At 44.0% G+C, this 19,244-nt stretch overlaps 4 protein-coding genes across 7 annotated transcripts in view; 2 read left to right on the top strand and 2 right to left on the bottom strand.

The window, feature by feature from the left end:
* Positions 1-445: 445 nt before the first annotated feature.
* rnaset2l (ribonuclease T2, like) lies at positions 446-11,057 on the bottom strand. Of its 4 annotated transcripts, none has more exons than XM_076873512.1 (9): positions 10,953-11,057; positions 9,383-9,584; positions 9,004-9,071; positions 8,832-8,889; positions 8,466-8,533; positions 6,586-6,699; positions 6,396-6,444; positions 5,450-5,524; positions 446-753 (listed from the first exon to the last, which is right to left on the bottom strand). In XM_076873512.1, the coding sequence occupies exons 2-9, from the start codon at positions 9,572-9,574 to the stop codon at positions 565-567; spliced, it is 813 nt and encodes a 270-aa protein (XP_076729627.1). In that variant the 5' UTR covers positions 9,575-9,584; positions 10,953-11,057; the 3' UTR covers positions 446-564. The 4 variants fall into 4 exon arrangements, with proteins under 4 accessions (XP_076729627.1, XP_004565050.2, XP_076729628.1 ...); XM_004564993.3 differs by lacking the exon at positions 10,953-11,057 and adding an exon at positions 10,040-10,125; XM_076873513.1 differs by lacking the exon at positions 10,953-11,057 and adding an exon at positions 10,040-10,127 and having other exon boundaries at positions 593-753; positions 5,421-5,524.
* On the top strand, positions 10,280-14,915 carry LOC143412512 (uncharacterized). Its single transcript, XM_076873515.1, has 6 exons — positions 10,280-11,319; positions 12,124-12,318; positions 12,407-12,479; positions 12,736-13,867; positions 13,942-14,173; positions 14,394-14,915. The coding sequence occupies exons 1-4, from the start codon at positions 11,290-11,292 to the stop codon at positions 12,792-12,794; spliced, it is 357 nt and encodes a 118-aa protein (XP_076729630.1). The 5' UTR covers positions 10,280-11,289; the 3' UTR covers positions 12,795-13,867; positions 13,942-14,173; positions 14,394-14,915.
* A 274-nt stretch (positions 14,916-15,189) lies between these two features.
* On the bottom strand, positions 15,190-17,728 carry LOC112434314 (uncharacterized). The gene is made up of 3 exons (XM_076873511.1): positions 17,027-17,728; positions 16,575-16,710; positions 15,190-16,292 (listed from the first exon to the last, which is right to left on the bottom strand). Exons 1-3 carry the CDS (start codon positions 17,620-17,622, stop codon positions 16,089-16,091), a joined length of 936 nt encoding a protein of 311 aa, XP_076729626.1. The 5' UTR covers positions 17,623-17,728; the 3' UTR covers positions 15,190-16,088.
* A 799-nt stretch (positions 17,729-18,527) lies between these two features.
* Positions 18,528-19,244, top strand: part of cox7a1 (cytochrome c oxidase subunit 7A1) — a 7,282-nt gene continuing 6,565 nt past the window's right edge. The window contains exon 1 of the mRNA XM_014408962.3: positions 18,528-18,680. Within this exon, the coding sequence (XP_014264448.1) occupies positions 18,666-18,680 (15 nt within the window). The 5' untranslated portion in view covers positions 18,528-18,665. The remainder of the gene's footprint in view (positions 18,681-19,244) is intronic.

Consider the following 19,244-nt stretch of genomic DNA (forward strand, 5'->3'; position numbering starts at 1 on the left):
CAAGAACACTTTTATAACTCTGCTGTTTAAATCATATTAAGGCTTAAAGTTTGCCTTATTAGGGGCGTGGCCTCTTTGACTGACAGGTGGCTGTAGCTGCTACGTGTTGCTAGGCTTCACCTGAGCTGGTCTGTTTGTGCTGTTGGAGCTTTTTTATTTTTTTATTTTTTCTGATGACATCATGTGACCAATAACGTGGTTGCTGAGGTTACTGTAGTAACAGACCGTCCATGAAGGCGGAGCTTATTAGCAGGTACCTGTGTGACAGCGATATCCAGGTTTTAAGACGAGTGGTCACTTTCTACGTGTTCCACCTCCCCGAGCGTGAAAACCTTTTGATCTTTTTAAGCACAAATAGAGGAGAATCCCAGCAGACATGTTTCTGCTGTTTTCTGGATGACATGATTGACAGGAAGTGACCAGCACTAAAGAAATGACAAGAGAATCTCTAAAAATCACTTTATTGATGGTTTTTATTTTTCACATTTAAGCTCTTCAGACACTTCTTGCAGTATCTGGGGTAAACCTGCTGCTACTCAGGCTCCACCTGTGATGGCGGTGGCGTTAGCCGCAGGGCCGCTGTGGCCGCTCGTGGTTTATGGGGAAATAGTAGAAGGGCACCCGGTCAGGACAGGGGTGCCCTGGGGAGGGTACCGGCCGTGAGTCGGCGTCTTCAGCATCGGTGCAAAGATCGCAGCCTACGGTGAGGTTCCGATTCAGGCGGATCTTCAGCTGAAACCACAGCTCTCTGTCCTGGAGGAGAGATGGCACACTGAGCTACTGACAGCTGCTCCTCACCTCAGCACTCAAAGTTACACTCGTCTCTGTGGATCGAGGCAGCGGTTCGCATTGCAAAAAGACAACATGAAATTACACATTTTGGGACGTGAAGTCATGAAGTTCACACACAGAAGCATCGCGCTTGAAAAAAACGTGACCGACGTCGACGCAGCTGGTCCTGAGTTTTCTAAAAGAAACTACGATGGGCCACGTTAAGAACATATTCATCATTTTGAGAACAAATTAAAAATTTGGAGATTAATGTGGAAATGTGCAGATTACATTTGTCATACTGCAAAATCAGTTTCAGGTACAATGATTTCTTTCAGCTCAAACACAGAGATGAAAGAAGAAGTGGAAGAGTTGGACACGTTTGTACGGACAGATGCCAGGTTATTGGTGGTTATCGGTGGTTATTGATGGTTACAGCCTCGTGCAAATCAAATCACTTTTATTGTCACATCACATGTGCAGGTACATTGGTACAGCACATGAGTGAAATTCTTGTGTGCGAGCTTCACAAGCAACAGAGTTGTGCAAAATACAAGAATGGCTACATCTGAAACTAATAAATATATGTACAATATATAATAGTATATGCTGTAATGGAGACTGATGATCGGTGTGTTTCAACAAGGCAGTTTGTCCTGAAACAACAACAGTAATCTCCACATTTCAGCTCCTGACTGCAGCACAGGACGAGCAGCAGATGGAAAAATGCTGAAGCGAGCATTTGAGAAGCATGAAAGCAGTTTGCAATTAGCAAAGGTGCAGTGCAGGAGCTAACAGTGAGCCAAAGAGTGGACATGAGTGTAAACAACGTGTGTCATCAGGGTAAAGGGGTTTCTCGCCCAGCTCGTTAATAAGAACGGACTGAAACAGGCCCCAAAGTTGGATGAAGGTTTTGTTTTAATCAGAGTCCGCAGTAAACTGTTTTATGCACAGCAGACACTCGGCCCAGCGTTAGCGCTGGACGTTTGCTGATTGGACTGTAAATGTAATAAAAGTTACATCAGCTTCTGGCTGGTTTACCGACCAAAATCTGTAAAATGACCATTTTCCACGATTATCTGAAAGACTGTTAGTGTTTCAGTGACTGTGAAAGCATTAACACTGAGGCTTTAAAATGCAAATCAAATGGGTGACATCACATGCTTTATGCCCTCATCTTTCAGATTTTGGTCTAAGTGCCTCTGATTTCCCCAAAGTTCTTCAGAAACTCCTGCAGTCTCACATAGAGAAAACCAGATGCGGTGAAATCTTACATCAAACACAGCAGCGACTCTAAACTCGAAATTCCAGCAAAGACAGTCGTGCAGTCAAGAACGCAATAAATTATTTGTCTGTTCTGTATCTGTAAACACTCCTGCTTGAACATGTGATTGGGTCTAACGTGTTTAGATTAGATTAGATTGAACTTTATTAATCCCTCGGGTGGGTTCCTCTGGGAAATTCGATTTCCAAAAAAGCACAGCACCGACAGAAGTTACAGAGTTACAGAATATTATATATATATATATATATATATATATATATATATATAAATAATACACACACACACACACACACACACACACACACACACACACACACACATATATATATAAATACAGAGACAATATAAATAAAATATACGAAGGGGATAAATAGAATAAATAGGAATAAAAATAAAAAATACAAGTGAATTGCACATTTCAAGTATTGAGTCTATTGCACCGCTGACTATTTACAAAAAGTATTGCACAAAAGGTATTGTACAGTGAGGTGCAGAGGCACTACAGCTTAGTTGTTCCCCCCTCCTTTGTCCTCCTGTTTCCCCTCCCTCTCCCCTCCAGAGAGGAGTTAAACAGTCTGATGGCGTGTGGGACAAAGGAGTTTTTAAGTCTGTTAGTTCTTGTCTTGGGGAGAAGCAACCTGTCACTGAACAGACTCTTCTGGTTGTTTATGGCCGTGTGCAGAGGATGCCCAGCATTGTTCATAATGTCCAGCAGCTTCTTTAATGTCCTTTTCTCTGCCACTGTCACCAGAGTGTCCAGCTTCATGCCGACCACAGAGCTAGCCCTCCTGATCAGTTTCTCCAGCCTGGATGAGTCCTTTATGAGGTGACTGTATGAAATATGAAAGGCTTTCAAAATAACTGGCACCATCTCAGCTGTGATCCTGGCTGCACACTGTGTATAAAACACAAGCTCTCCTTGGTGGAGGGCAGGCTGCAAATGATATTTGTTGGAAGGAAAGATCTGAACTGAGCAGCATGATCCAGATCTGACCAGTTTCACTCAAACTTTAATGGATGGAGGCCTTGTGGTGTCAGCCAGAGCGCAAACTAAGAGAACTCCGCGGTCAGCGGCTGGAGGAACTCTGAGGACACGACCAACCTCACGAGCCGTCTGATTGGTGGTAGCTGTGTTTGTGAGAGTTGTGATTGTTGGTAACCATCTAACACCGGGGAGAGCTTACAGAGTGAATTCTTCTCCCACGCTCAGATCAACCACAGAGCCTCTTTGTGTTTGGAGCTTTTTGATGTCATCATGTGACCACAGAAGAAAACAGTGCTAGCTAAAGTGAAGTGAAGTTCAGCAGCAGAACGACATGTTCAGGAGAAATGATGGGAACCTCTCAGGAGCCAGAGATGGAGCCACAATGTGCTCAGCATAGCTTAGCATAAAAGCACAGCTGCCCAACCGGCCTGTCTGCATCAAACGTTTTCTCTAATCAGGTGAAAATAAATCCACCTGCACAGGGGGAGGAGCTTTCTATAATTCACCTGTTTAAATTGTATTAAGGCTTAAAGTTTGCATTATTAAGGCAGCTGTAGCTGCTAGCTGCAGCTAACTGGAGTCCCTGAACTGGACCTCTGGGCCGTGTTTGGAGCTCATGTATGAGGCAGATGATCAATAGAGGGTCAGCCACCACTAGGGCTTTCCTGGGACTCTGCACCGTTTGGTTTTAGAACTGAAGAACCTTGAAGAAGTCCAGACGTGTTTCTTTCCAAGTTCCTTAGACGACGATGACCTGGATGACTGTCACAGACACATCTGCTGTGATCCATGTCAGGAGTTTGCAGCCGCAGCAGCAATAAAGGCTGATAAACAGAATCACTGTGTTTGCTTTGTTTCCTCGAGGTCTTTATGATCATAGCTCACAAGTGTTTGTGGTACTGCTTTGGTTTTACTGCTGTTCATTAATTTTATAATCCAGTCTTTGCTCGTAAATTACCACAAATCTGTTGTTCAAGCTCTGCTTTAAATCTGCGGTCTGTCGGAGTCATTGGTGATTTTAATTCCACACAGACTGAATTGATCAAAGCTCTGATCAGTGTTAGTGCTGTCAGGGTGCTAGGATTAGTGATGTGCGAATCATGAACGAATCGTTCAATACTCGAGAATCACTTTACTGACTCATGAATCATGATTCACAAGCCCAACTGACTCACTGATTCATCCCTGTTGCTGTTAGCAGCAATGTATCTTGCTTATAATTAAAATTTTGGAGAAAAACACAACATCCAGTATCGTAACAAAAAAATTTCTGCTCTGAACTGGAAGACAAAATCCTGAGTAGAAGCTCACATCAAGAAAATAGCTCCTCGGTTCACAGTAGCATCGCTCTGCTAACATGCTAACAGCACATTTGAGCTACTCACCCCCTCCCTCCTGTGCTGAATCATGGAGCGAACGAATCACTCACTCACCCCCGCCCCCTGGCTCACAGCTCAGTGGACATTTAGATGAGAAAATATATATTTAACACATTTAAGGAAAATACTAATAAAATAAAAATATATTAAAATAAAATAAAAATTAATAAATGTTTATTAAGCAATTTTGATAGAAAATTGCTTAATTTTAGAAATGTTTTTGCTCTTTTTTGCTCTATAAAATAGAATCATTCATCTTAGCAGTAGGATTTACATGAAAAGAGAAACAAATTAAGTTTGAGTGAAAATGTACATTTTTTGCACTCTCTGGTCGACTGACTCAGTGAATCAAATGACTCAAAAAATCCGATTCACTTTGGTGAGTGACTCATTAAAACTCGATTCAGTAAAAAGAATCAAATTTACCATCACTAGTTAGGATGCGAGACCTGGGATGAGCTGATATCCTCGTGTTGGTGTTGTTCCCAGACCATCATGAAAATGTTGTTCCAGGTTCAACATTGCAAGTGACCAATCACATTGTTGTGACGTTATTCTTCTGCGCGCCAAGCCATTCGTGCATTTATGAAATTCCAATGTTGCAAGGACAATATCAATTCTGCTTACTGTTTATTAAAGGGTTACGGTTAGGGTCGGGGTTAGGGTCAGGGTCCGTTGATCGGCGGACAGAGGCGGTTTCATGCAGCTTAAGTACAGTTTTTTGTTTTACGCCGGTTTTTCCCAAAGTCGCAAAAGTATGACGTCACAACATTCTGATTGGTCACTTGCAATGTTGATCCTGGAACAACATTTAGTATGATGATCTGGGAACAACACCAACACGAGGATATCAGATCAACCGCGAGACCTGGACTGTTAGTTTGTGCTGCAGAAACTGGAAAATATCGGACCAGGAGTGTTTGAATGTTTCAGTCAACAGCAAAGAAGAAGAAACGTGCTAACATGAGAAGCTGAAGCGGAGACAGTGCAGCACATTTACTCTGAAGGAAGAAACCGGCGCCATCGGACCTGCTCATCCGTGATGCACTGGATCTCCAGTTTGTCCCCCACGTGTGGAGCCAGGACGCTTTGCACCTCCTCCACCTAAACACACACACACACACACACACACACACACACACACACACACACACACGTATTTATATCCTTGTGGGGACATCTCATTGATATAATCAGGGGTGCACATAAGTGGTTCGCAGGTGCGCATTCGCTGTCAAAATAAAAGACCCAACACGATGAAGTTGCAATGTGCGTTTGCGTACATAAGATTTTCTGGAGGAGGACAGACATTTGTTTAGAACAAATGGTGAAGAAGCTCCTTTTAGCAATTACTCTGGTGTTCCTCCACCTCCAAAGAAATGTCAGGAGGAGCCCGAACTGCAAAAGAAGCACGTATTCTCGGAAAAGTGGTTGCAGGAGGTGAGCTGGCTTAAAACGATCACCATGATGAGCCTCCACGTGATAATTTTAGACTTCTAGTTTAAATAACACATGGATAATATTTCAAAGCCGACCTGCTAATTTCCAGTTCTGTGGTTTTATTGATGGCTTTGCATGATTCTGTGTTCAGAATAATCCTACTTTAGCTCATACTGGGCTTCACTTCATATGAAACGAGATATGTCGGCTCCTCCCCCTTAAAGTCAGCTGTTATTCTGATTGGCTGCTCCTCGTAAGCAGCATATTTGGACAGCAGGTGGGTGACACAGTCTGCAGCCTGAGCTTTAACTGATGAGCTCATTATCAGAAACTTTGGTTTAATCTGAACCTCTAACCGTGGAACAGGAGCTGTAAGACCCGAGAACAGCTTTAAGGTGTTTCTGACAAATGATCAGCAGAGTTAATAAAAGGTTCCGGTTTTTTAACCTTTTAGAAAAAGTCGGAAGTTGAGTTTGGCTCATGAGAGGCTTGAAAAACCCTTCCCCAGGTCAGAGTTGGATTTGTCGACTGTTACCTTGTAGGGTCGCTCACAGGACGGAGTGATGCCGGAGTCCTCCAGCAGGCTGCAGACACAAATAAAACATCACTGTTCGTTTCAGAGCTCACCTGAGCAGCTGTGTGGCGTAACTGGCGTTTCCACGGCGCACAGATGGGAACGTGAGGATCGACCTCGGGGTCTCAGTTTGAAGAAGAGCTGAACTCACCTGTGGATGTCGAACCGTGCTCGCAGTTTGACGCAGACCTGGAAGTATCTGAGCGGAGAGTTCATTCCTTCCACGCACGCCGCGCTCGCTCCGTGTTTCCTCCACTCGTCCCTCCTGACGCACAGAAACACGCTTTAGGAAGAGAATCACAACCCGAGTGAGTTTACAGGGTCACGTTCTGCTTCCCCTCATTTCCTAAACCCTTTTACTCACCTCCCTGTACCTTCATTTCCTCAAGATGTCATTTGCTTCCTTTCCTTCTTTATCCTTCCTTTCTTTTCCTCTCTCTTGTCCCCTTATTTCCTCATTTCCTCCTCTAACCTTTGTACACCATAATTTTTCTTCCTTTTCTATAACCCTAATTCCTTCCTTTATTTCTTTGGTTCTCCCCTAATTTCCTTCCTCACACTTACTCTTTACTTCCTTCACTCTCACTCTCTCTCTAGGAACATTTTTCCTGCCTTTAACAAACCTTTCCTTGCCACCCCCCTTGTTTCCTTCCTTAACCTCCTAGGACCTGGCGTCCACATATGTGGACATCACATTTTGGGTTGTCTAGACCAAAATACTAAATTTTGCATGGGCCTGATGTCCACTTACGGGGACGTTATACTGCCGCTGTTCTATCGAAATTTAAAGCGAAGTGGATCTCATTTTCCCAGAAACAAAGTCACGTTTGTTTTTACATTCTTTCTTCTTCTTTTGTCCCTCGCTGGTGCTCAGCGGGGAGGTTGTCCACAAAGCCACTACGTCGCTGTGGGTGCCTTCCAGGCCTTGTGGTCTCTTGCTTTCACCTTTGCTTGCTCGAGGGTTAGACGTCGTTGTTTAAGGTCATCTTCAATTTGCTTGATGACGTCTTCTTGGGCGCATCACGCTTGACTCTCCAGACGGCGGAGAGTCTGCTGCATCAAAAGGCGATATGACAGGCGACGGTTGCTCATGCGGCACATGTGGCCAAACCATTGCAGACGTCGCTTCCTAATCAGCTCTTCCACTGACGGCTGCTGGTGACGTTGACTACGTATCACGCTGTTGCTGAGACGATCACGGACGCTCGGAGAATCTGACTCAAACAGCGCATCTGGAAGAGGTCGTGTTTGAGGATGACCCAGGTCTCCGACCCATAGAGAAGAATGGGCAACACCAGTGTACGGTACAGGCAGATTTTGGTGGTGAGGGTGACGTTTGTCTTCTTCCAGACGCACCATCGGAGGGAGGCGAAAGCCGCTGCCGTTTGACCAATTCTTGAATCTATTTCCGCTCTTGATGCCACTTTCTTTTCTTGGACCAGAGAGCCGAGGTATTTGAATTCCCGCACTTGTTCGATTTGCACACCTTTGAGATGCACGGTGGCTGGCGACCCGGCAGTAGTAAGGACTTTGGTGTTGAGACCATGTGGTTGAGCAAATTGGGTGATGTCGTGTAGAATATGTGTAGCCTCTGCATCATTTTCCGCAAAGATGGCGCTGTCATCTGCTAACAGCAAGTCGGTTGCAGATTGGTCATCAGCATACTGGACTCCACAGCGGCCGTTGCAGGTCCTGCCCATGATTGGATCGATCACAATATTGAAAACATTTCACAAAGAGAAATTAAAAATGCATGCCATGAAAGAGTTCAGGTCTTTTTGTTTGTGACCTCCTCTTTTCCTTGAACTGCCTGCTTTCATTTCTCATCTTATTTCCTCACATGAATGATTGTTTCCTTTCCTTCCTGAAGTCTTGAGACTAACAACTAAAAGCTCAAACTGACAATGGATGTGTTTGCAGAGGTCATAGATTGAGTTAAAAGTAGGCTCGTATTTCTGATAGACTGTCATATAATGAGATGTTAGAGGCGTCGCCCCCTGCTGGACATTGTGTGTCGATGAAGGTGAGTACCAGAAGTGGAAGTTGGACTTGAATCTCACAAATGACGGCCAGAGTTCAGTCAGCTCCGCCTTCAGCTCCTGAAAAACAAGAACGTCAGTGTTTGATGATCACTGCAACAGGAGCCTCCTGATGCATTTGCATTTATAGAGGCAGAGTCTATCCGGTCTCTAAGTGATGAATCCTGCCTCTGGGTTTTTCACATGTTTTAATGCTTTGTATCTTGTTCCGTTTAATCTGAACCAGGCCCTAAAAACAGTCAGTGATCACTGTCGGCCTCTGTGCATGTTTTCCCATTTAAGTTATTTCCACGTTTGTTTGGAAAGAAATGAGGGCTTCCTGAAGACCTTTGCACAGTGCTGCATAACCAGGACTCACCTGGACGTCAGAGGGGAACATCGGCCAGCAGTCGCAGCGGTTCTTAGCGTGGAGGGGCCTGCAGGCACAAACGCAAACAGCCAATGAAATCAACAGGACAACCCAGGATCAATAACACTGATCAGTCTGAACACTGGGAGTAATCTCAGCTGCTGCAGCAGGGTGGGGTTACCAAAGGCCGTGGATGGTCCAGTTGTTGACGGTTGGAGGAATCCTGCAGAGACTCACGTTGTTCAGAGACTGAGGGACAGACAGCATGTTAGACACCACAGAAGAAGAACTCGCCACCTTCCTGCCTTCTTTTTCCCTACCCTCTCCATTCCTACTCTCTTATGGCTCGTTTCCTTTTCAGCCTCATTTCTTTTACTTTGCCTCTTCCTGGTTTCCCTTCTTAAAGGACACAAACACGTCATTGTTTAAAGGATATTTTCAGTGTGTGTATTTATGTCTTTAGCTCTTCTTAAATTTGACCGCTGCAGATGTTTCAGAAGTCGCAGCTTTTACTGTGAAGGGGAACACCACCATTTCCTGATGCACAGCCCAATGCTCACCTGACAAAACGTGCCCGGCCATTGCAGCGTGAACATGAGGCACTTCCAGGTGCAGAAATTGTGGTTGTCCAGGTCACCGTGGCCATATTTGTAGTCCTCCCAGAGTCCTTCCTGTGTCACAATGATGCCAGGCAACAGGAACAGAATAGCAGGACTCAGGCTGACCAGCAGGGGCAGCAGTGAGCGGTGCATCTCCTCCAGACTGCAACACAAAACAGAGCTGAAGTAGAAATGTATTTTCCAATTACTCTCCTGAGACCAACTATGCCCTACACCGCTGCTTCCACTGGAATCAGGTGGTGCTGATCATCATCCGTGTGAGCGGCAAAAGCAGAGGATTTGGCAGCTTAAGGAGGCGAGACTGTTGCTCCATCAGTCTGGGAACCGTTTCTGCAGCGAGAGATTATTCACAAGCAGGAAACTCACCTCGAAGTCAAAGCATCAAAACCACAAGCTCCTTCTCAGACTGTGAGTTAGCAGGTGAAAGGTTAAAGTTCACAGCAGTGTGATTAGTGAGGCTGTTTGGGAGGTTTGCAGCACGGCTTAAGTTTGCAAAGCTGCTGAAGAAAACACAAGACTTCAGGATCAGACCAGACCGGAGGCGATCGCTCTCCCTCCTGCAGCACTTTACCAAACATCACGGCGCTGTCTCCTTACCTGTGTGTGGTGATGGAGTCTCTGAGGTGGAGCTGGGCGGCTGCAGCTGCTGCACTGAGCAGCTCTGACAGTTTCACTCAGATATTTCTCAAAAAGCAAGAAGTGAAACTCAGCTCAGTGTTTCTGAGATTAAACAAACTCTGAGTGCTCAGGGGAAGCACGGGCTGTGCTTCACTTCCCTCCACCTGACAGAGGTGGAGCAGTTTAAACCCTGGGTGGCTGTACAGCCTCCGAGGACTTCTGCTTTCACTCAGCAGGTCTTCATGTTCCTGCTGCCTCTCACTGTAACCCTCGACTCGCCTCATGTTTCTGTTTAGCTGTGGAGGCCAGGTCACCCTCCATCATGCAACACAGATGTTTCTATTCTCTTCTAATGTACTCGAGTACATTCATGACAATCAGAATTTAGATTAAGGATCATTTGTATTCTCATGCACTCATATTATATTTAGCTGTGCATTAAAATAGGTGCTAGCAACGTGGTGCTGCTTCTTACTTCCTTACTCTGAGTACATTTCACACTCGGTACTTTTTCACCTCTACTTGAGTAAAGAAGTTGAATGAGTACTTCAGGTTATACTGGAGTATTTTTAACACAAGTATCTGTAATTAAGTAGAAGTACAGATCCCTCTGCCATGAGATCCCATGAGTGATGGAAGCAGGTCAGCCGAGCCGGCTGCAGGACTCGGCACGGCGGCCTGAGAGGAAGGCTCCCTTCTGTGTGCTCGGCCTCATCAGACTCTTCTTACTGAGTGCCTTTTAGCCCAGAGTCGTTCCCTCTGTTTGTCCTGGTAATTCAATTTAGTTTTATTTACACGGCGCCAAATTACAACAGTCACCTCAAAGTGCTTTATATTGGAAGATAGACCCTACAATAATACATACAGAGAAACCCAGCAGCCAGATGATCACCTGGGAAGGAAAAACTCCCTTTTAACAGGAAGAAACCTCCGGCAGAACCAGGCTCAGGGAGGGGCGGGGCCATCAGCTGTGATTGGTTGGGGTGAGAGAAGGAAGACAGGATAAAGACACGCTGTGGAACAGAGACAGAGATAATAATGGACTACTTGCACTAACACTTCCGCGTTCTATGTAGTCCTGCTCCAGTGCTTCCGGTGCGGTTAAACCATGGCGACGTTCTACACTCGCTGCCTACAAGAGCTCCCAAAATTGAACATCACCGATGTTCATCGGATTTGCAGAGTGATGACTACCCCCGCCAGCAAATTAGATAAAGGATTTAAGTTATATGCTGCATCATATATACACAACTACGAAGGTAAGAAAACGTAAATTAACCGACAAAGAAACGCTAGCTAACGTCAAATGCAAACACTACGTTACTCCGCTATGTCCTTCATTTGATGTCAGTTCTCTACATTACATGTTTTCTTAAACGGTGTTTTATGTCGTCCTAAACTATAGTTGAGGTTTTCTTAACTAATGTCACTTTTGTTGTTAGACACTGTTATAATGGCGTTAGGTAGTTGGCTAACTATGGAGGTAGTTAACTACCTAATGCTACTCTTGCTAAGTGTAAAATATATATGTTTAAGACATGCTGAAATGAGTAATACAGAAATAATGCTAATGGTACTTGTATCTTTATTCAGTGTCCAATAAAGACAGGTTGTCAGGGGAGGTCGGTGTGAGAGCCCTGTGCTTCAGGTCAATGAGGAAGAGTGAGGCACCACACAGACTAAGTGTAGGCAGGAAGCTGTGTAAAGTTGTTAATCCCCGTTCTGTGGGGTTCAGTTCATTTAAGCATTAGTTAAGTTCATTCCTAAAGGCCCATCAACTTGAATGTTTTCCTTGTCTCCCTGCTTTATCACTCCTAATTTGACTAGTCAGATAGTTAAATCAACGTGTGTTTGGGTGATCAGAAACATTTGACAACAAGTTAATACTGCAAATATACACAATCTAAGTTATTACAGTTATCAAGCATGGTTAAGTTGTTTTAATAGGGAGAGAAGGAAACACTAAGCATTCAGGAGGGTACGTAACCATAACACTGAACTATGTTCCTGTTCGGCTCTTCCATGAAGATGTTACATTTTTAATTTTCGTTCTTTCTTCTTAGATTAAGCTTCTGGATTCATCGCCGGTGATACTGACACATAGCCAGTGCTCCTGTGTGGCAGGCGCTGTTATGTGCAATCACACAGTGGCACTGCTCTTCCAAACAGCACACTACTCACAACTCAGAGTGCCGGTTGTCCCCCCTGTGCATAGCTGCACGGAATCTGAACAGCAATGGCACAAGCCACGGACAGTGGTAATTTAAATGAGGTTAAAGTTTTTGAATTAGTCCATGTTTACATATGAACAGCAACACCATCCATAGTAAATGTGTCTTCTGTTAGGGTGTGAGGCCAGGACCCATCAACTCCATGATCTTCACTGAGCCGGTACCAGGACGGCCCAGACTGGAGTACGGTAATTAGATTTGTAAAATTTGGTTTCATGTGTTACAAATGTATGTTGCTATTTTTTTCATACATACATGTGTCAGAATAGGTATTAATTTACATACAACATTACACTTTCTGAAGACGGCTAACTCAGTCATGTACATATACATCCCAGTCTCTAACTTATGCACCACTGTTTTACACCTTTTAGTTTTTAGTTTAGTTGTTGTTCAGTATAACAACCTTCTTCCTTACATTATTGTCATTGATGTTTTCTTTAGGAGTGGCTTCTACAGAGGCATGGTGGGTCCGTTACCAGATCCCTGCTTGTTCAGAATAACGGAGGCATATGCAAAATTTAATATTGAGGACAGGCCACTTGTGACCACAATGAACATGAGACCTGACAAGCAGCTTGTGGAAAGTGCCTTTGGGCTGGTGCAGGAGGGCAGTGTTCTGTCATATCAGCAGCCGGTTTTGACAACCCGGTACATCACACTACACCGCGATGCACCACCAACACCGCACTTGCCTCTGGAGGGGTATGACATCTTGCCATCAGATTGTGTGTTTGTGTGCTCAGAAGAAGAGCTTCTGCATCTGAAAAGCTTGTCTGTAACTCTGGAAATGGCTCACAAAATAGAGGAAGCTACACGTGAGCAAAGCTCTTCGTCCGAGTGGCATCAGCTCCGCAGGCCCAGAGTGACTGCCTCTAGGTTTCGGGAGGCGTGTCACGTCAGAGGCCAGAGCTCGGCCGAGTCACTAGCAGAGCGTATATTGAAGGGAACAAGGCAGACAGCAGACATGAGGAGAGGAACTCAGATGGAGCCTGCAATAGCAGCAGAGTATAGTAGGCTAATGAATGTTAACTACTCACCCTGCGGTCTGGTCATTCACCCCATTGCCCCCTGGCTTGCTGCATCTCCTGATGGTGTTGTTTTTGACCCCAATGAATACCCCCAGTTTGGCTTCGTCGAATTCAAATGTCCCAATGTACAAAACTTTATTGACTGCAAATATGTGCAGATGGAATGTGGCACCCCTAAACTAAAAAAGAGCCACGCATATTACTGGCAAGTGCAAGGACAACTGCTCATCAGTGGGATGCAGTGGTGTGACTTTGTTGTGTGGGCACAAGAGGACTACCTAGTGCAAAGAATATATGTGGCAGGATGAATGTTATCCCGCGGTCCAACCCACTTTCAGCCTGGCCCATTAGGGGGCGCTGGTATAAATAGTGGCCATTTGAGTGTCTCTGCATTGCTTGCCTGTGATCTCCTTTTTGGTCACCTGACTTCCTCGGTGTGGTAGAGATCGTTTGTGGGTTACTCTAAAGTCTCCATCGCGGCTGGTCGTAGCTATAGAAGCCTCCTCTGAGCTATTCTGCTTACGTTCTATGACCCGGCTTACTTGGTACGTAATCAACTTTTGTTACGCTCTCTGCCTTCTATTGTTCTTTTATAGTAATTATTTATTATGTTTCGCAGGAAGTGTGGACCTTAGTTTTGCGCCAAGCTACGCGAACTGAAGTGCTGCTGTTTTGCCTTGCTGTGCTTTTACCGTCTGTTCCCGTTGTGAGAATTCTTTCCCTGCTGCTGTCAGCTTTTACAGTGGACGTCGGCGTGGACAACGGCCATATGCATGCCGGTTATCGGAGTCAGCTGGCGTGCATATTGATTGACTGTTAACTTATCGTCGTGTGGACGGCAAGTTGGAGCAGTACGGCGATTCCGTTTGCTCCAGATTTTAGAGTTTTATTCAGATTGTATGTGGTTTTATTGCTTTTTGATTTGTAGTTTGGATTCTCTGTTACACCACTGGTGGGAGGCCCTTTTTCTAGCTGTAGATCACCAGTGTGGTCCTGCAGTTGGGTTATCCCCCGGTGCTACACATTAGTTTGTTGTAATATATTAAAATTTTCTTTGTTTCTTTTATTCAGATGCGGAGTGCCGACGTGGAGGAGACTAGGGTGCCTTGGTGGTGGGATCCCTTGAGTGTACACACCTGCCTTGTTTAGTTTATTAGTGTGAGTGTGTGTGATAGTGTGTTGCACTTGTGTTTTGGGTGTGTTTTCTTTCTTTAGTTTGTGTGTGGCATCCCTGCCCCTCCACTGGTAAGCCTCAGCTCTGAATACCTTTTTAAGCATATTTGTACTTGAATATTTATGATTGTGCTTTTATATGGTGTTTTAAATAATTATTAATAAATTGTCAATTTGTTTATTATTGAACCTCGTCTCTGGATTGAGTATAGCGAACCTAAGTGCCTTTTTGGTGATTTAGTGTCATTTCCAGTATTCTCTGGGTGAAATTCCCAGGGTGGCGTTGTCGTTCTTTAAAACTGAAGAGTATTTACTTTATATCCCAACCTCGTCTCGCCACATATACATGGATACAGATGTGCACAATGCAATCAGAGAAAAGGCAGACTATTTCTTTTTTTACATATATATGCCAAGATACCTGTGTTTGAAAAAATGAACAGTGAAAACAGCAAAAAGAAAAACAGATCCTTCAGGCTGGCTGGAACAAAATAACTGATGTTTTATTTTCAATATATTTCATGAATTCTTTTGTTGTTACATGTTACTTTTATGTGACATCAATAAACTGTTATTTAAGCAATGGCATCAATTTAATTTTTAAAAACACACATTAAAACGTTGAATTTGTGCAGAACTTATTTACATGGTAAGTATTTAAAACTCCATGCCTAGCATACTGATATACATTTAGACAATAACTGAACTGTAGAAAATGACAAATGGTATTTTTGATGTTCCAAAAGCTCAATGTCACTTATGATTTTAAAACGATTTAGTGATTTACTTTATAATTTTGATAAACAGTTTTGTTGAATCTGAATAGTAATATAGTAATATAATTAAACAGTATTATTAACATTAAACATTTGCAATGAATTTGAATTATCAATAACTGAAACTCAACTATCAGCACTCAAGTACCAGTTCTGTAATCAAGTATTGTCAGCTGAGAAGGAAGAAATGCAACTGTAGTGGCCTCAGCTGCAGGTCATTTTCCATAAGTTACTTGTACTGGCACTGGTGTCTTGGGAAAAATCCATCTTGTCTCACTTAACCCATTTTTTAACTAATGCTGTGTTCTGGTAATTTGACAGCATACATGCCACTGCAAACAGTTGGTTGATATTATAAACATGTGACATGGTAATGATGCTATCAAAAAGTTTGTTCTGTTTGATCCTCCTAATGACTCGCTCCACATGCACCCTGAGTCTGGCTATGGCCTGCGTCTCCTTAACCTGGTATGCTGGCATCTGCTTCTGCTTAGATAGAAAAGGTGGGCAGTACACTTTGCATTTACAACAATCAGTGATTAGGAAGCCCTTATCTACCATCACTGCCATGTCTTCAGTCAACTTCTCAGCAATGCCTGATTGTTTGAATAGTTCCTTGTCACTAACCGAACCAGCATACAGATTAGAGATGAATGTCACTGGACCATGTGGAGCTATGCCAACCAGGGCTTTCATCGTACAGTGGGATTTGTACGAAGAGTACATTTCACTTTGGAGAAGTGGTGAGGATGGTGTCTGACACCTCAGCTCTGTACAGTCAAGGATCATCTGGGTGTCTGAGAAATCTTTGAATTCCTCAGTAAGCTTGCACTCCTTCACGTGTAAGCCAGATGCACTGAGACCCCAGTGCAGTGGCAAGAAAATTTGTCCATGTTGCAATAATGCGGCTCACTGTGGACTGGTGTATGTTAAATCGGTGTGCCAGGTCCCTCTCCTTCAAACCAACTGACAGGAAAACCAGGAAAAGAAAAAACTCATCAATTGGCTGTAGCAGCTGCCTCTGGAAGGTGAAAACAAAAGGGAAAATGTTACTCCTTAAGCTATGAACTAGTAAAATTATGCTTTTCTTGGCTAAATGTTTTGTAATGGTTAGGCATACCATACTGTACCATGGGGTAAACAATGAGGTGCTGTAGTGCACAGGTGTATGTATGTAAAGGATACTGAGTCTAGCATACATACACCTGTGTATGTATGCTACTGTACATAAAGTAATGTTATTGTACATAAATACAATAACATTACACCTCTAGTTCTAACTACCAACAAACCCATAACCTACTGTTGATGTGCGTGCAGGTGTCAACACTTCTTCGTTCCGATTGGCAGCTGACTTGGCTCTTGAAACCCGGATCATTTTATAGATGCAAGGCTCAATCAAAACCCAGAATGCCATCAAATGATCATAGCTTGGAAATCTATTCACGAGAGAGACATACATCATGTCAATCATTAATTAACATTACACACTGACATAAAAATAATGTGAACTGTGACAAATATGCTAATGGAATGCTGTATAAAATAGTCTGATTAAGAGTATTTGGTGTTGTATTTTACCTGTAGCATTAGGATATCGTTTAAATACTAAAGCATCTACATAAAACATACAATCAGCAGAGAAAAAGTAAATTTCTATTTTGTTTTCATTAAGACTGGAAAAACTTTCTAAATTTAACTGATGGTGACCTTGGTATATTTTAAACAGTTAGCTTGAATAGGACTTAGGTGTACCTGGTATAGAATCGGATGTCAGTGTCGGAGCCAGCAAAACGCTGTAACCCAAATTCTCGCTGGACACGTAACTCCTGTATTTCCTTCCTCAGAGTCTCCACGTCTTCGGACAGGTCTTCTGCAGCTGATGCTGATATGTCCAATGCAGACGGCTCAGGGACTGAGCAGTAGTCATGATCTCTTGTAAGACTGTGCTCTTCTTGATCGTCAGGAGGAACTAGTTCAGGGCGTCGCTCCGTTCTCTCCCAAACACTACGCCGCGGTGGTTCAACTTTATAGCCATTCCACTCAAAAAGTGTTGGTACAGCACCTTTAATAAGCCTCCTTCGACCATCGAGGGTTGTTGGCTCTATGAGTTGATCACTGGCAAAGTGTCTGCAGCAGACCCTGGTGTGAGAGGTAATCGTGAAATGATCCCGGCGTATGTTTACCAGCCATTGTCTTCTCAAGTCGGAATGGGTTGGAAAGGCATGAAAACTTAGTATGCCGTTAAATTTGGCTGAAGCTGAACAAAGTGGGACACAGCAATGCTCGGAGTATTTCTTCTCCTGTTTTTGAAAATGTTCTGTTTTAAATACTTTCCTTTTTATACTCATTCTGAAGCGACATTAGCATAGCTACCGATAGATAAGCAAACGTACCGGAAACGCACAAGCGGTACTATTTGGAAACGGAAATACGTCACATGCCCTAGTGCAAGTAGTCTATAAGTAATGATTAAATGCAGAGAGGTCTGTTAACACATAGTGAGTAAAGAAGAAACACCCAGTGCATCATGGGAATCCCCGGCAGCCTACGTCTATTGCAGCATAACTAAGGGAGGATTCAGGGTCACCTGGTCCAGCCCTAACTATATGCTTTAGCAAAAAGGAAAGTTTGAAGCCTAATCTTGAAAGTAGAGATAGTGTCTGTCTCCTGAATCCAAACTGGAAGCTGGTTCCACAGAAGAGGGGCCTGAAAACTGAAGGCTCTGCCTCCCATTCTACTTTTAAATACTCTAGGAACAACAAGTAGGCCTGCAGAGCGAGAGCGAAGTGCTCTAATAGGGTGATATGGTACTACAAGGTCATTAAGATAAGATGGGGCCTGATTATTTAAGACCTTGTATGTGAGTTCACGTCTGAACGTTTTTGTCTTAAGGGACACGTTAATAGATTCCTCTTGACATCTGGACCATAAGAGCATGACTTTCAGATGCTGTAGATAGTTTATTTTGTAGGTCTGACACTTCCTCTTTTCTCCTCCACTTCCTTTTTTGTGTTTCAACTAAAACAATGTTATTTGTTACTGACAGAAAAAAGAGCGTAAAGGAAGCTGTGACGCACAGACACACTGCTTCATCCCTTGAAGCCTTTAATGTTTGAATGATTCATGAGAGAAAAACAGAGTTCCACAAAGTGGGAGAAATGTTGCTCAAGAGCACTTAAGCATTACGCCAAAGCCCGACTGCTTGGGTGGCTCAAGACTTTTGCACAATGCAAAGCTGCAGTGTCGTGTTTACTTCCTGCCGAGCGCAGACAGTTTGGCCTCTGCAGCAGATCGTAGTTTGGCAGCGTGTCAGAAACACTGAGACTCTGTGTGTGTGTGTGTGTGTGTGCGCATGTCCTTGTGAGGTTGAAGAGAGGCAGCACAGCTCGACATGAATCACCTCGTGGTAACTACAGCTCTTCTTTTTCTTCTTTTTCTCACACTTCTGTGTGTGCGTGTGTGTGTGTGCGTGTGTGTGTGTGAAGCTTCGGCATATCTAATGTGAGTTAGACGAGCTGAAGGGCAGACAGCGCGCAGGGCGCCGCGATCAGGCCTGACCTTTGGATCAGCAGCTCAGGTTTACTCCGTCTGCATTATCAGTTTTTAACGATAGAGGATCTGTTGACGGGCTGCAGCTGTTTCCACCTCGTTTCTCTCGCACACACCTGTTGCTCACCTGTTAGTCACACAGTGCAGCAGCACGTCCACAATGACGCACACACAGCAGAGAGAGAGAGAGGCTGTTTGCTTCAAACGTTCCTAATATTCTGTCCACCGCACTAACACAGGGGCTAGAGCTGTTGCATTGTTTGGTGTTATAGCACCTGTGTGTGTGTGTGTGTGTGTGTGTGTGTGTGTGTGTGTGTGTGTGTACAACATGTGACATGATTTTAAAGGCTCGTGAGAAGTGCTGGTGAGAGCTCTGAGGATCAGATCGAAGGTCACCAGTTTACGCAGCAGTGACCTCTGT

This window comes from Maylandia zebra, linkage group LG14, assembly GCF_041146795.1.
Source record: "Maylandia zebra isolate NMK-2024a linkage group LG14, Mzebra_GT3a, whole genome shotgun sequence".
Lineage (NCBI taxonomy): Eukaryota > Metazoa > Chordata > Actinopteri > Cichliformes > Cichlidae > Maylandia > Maylandia zebra.

Excerpts from the sequence above, each read along its gene's own strand:
- LOC143412512 (XM_076873515.1), top strand. The coding sequence starts at position 11,290 with ATGCTGCATCATATATACACAACTACGAAG. Across the intron at positions 12,319-12,406 it reads GGCACAAGCCACGGACAGTG|GGTGTGAGGCCAGGACCCAT; the intron begins GTAATTTAAATG and ends GTCTTCTGTTAG. Across the intron at positions 12,480-12,735 it reads ACGGCCCAGACTGGAGTACG|GAGTGGCTTCTACAGAGGCA; the intron begins GTAATTAGATTT and ends TGTTTTCTTTAG.
- LOC112434314 (XM_076873511.1), bottom strand. The coding sequence starts at position 17,622 with ATGAGTATAAAAAGGAAAGTATTTAAAACAGAACATTTTCAAAAACAG. Across the intron at positions 16,711-17,026 it reads GACATCCGATTCTATACCAG|ATTTCCAAGCTATGATCATT; the intron begins GTACACCTAAGT and ends TCTCGTGAATAG. Across the intron at positions 16,293-16,574 it reads CACCTGCACGCACATCAACA|AGGCAGCTGCTACAGCCAAT; the intron begins GTAGGTTATGGG and ends TTCACCTTCCAG.
- rnaset2l (XM_076873512.1), bottom strand. The coding sequence starts at position 9,574 with ATGCACCGCTCACTGCTGCCCCTGCTGGTCAGCCTGAGTCCTGCTATT. Across the intron at positions 6,700-8,465 it reads AAGTCCAACTTCCACTTCTG|GAGGGACGAGTGGAGGAAAC; the intron begins GTACTCACCTTC and ends TCTGTGCGTCAG. Across the intron at positions 754-5,449 it reads AGTGCATCACGGATGAGCAG|GACAGAGAGCTGTGGTTTCA; the intron begins GTCCGATGGCGC and ends TCTCTCCTCCAG.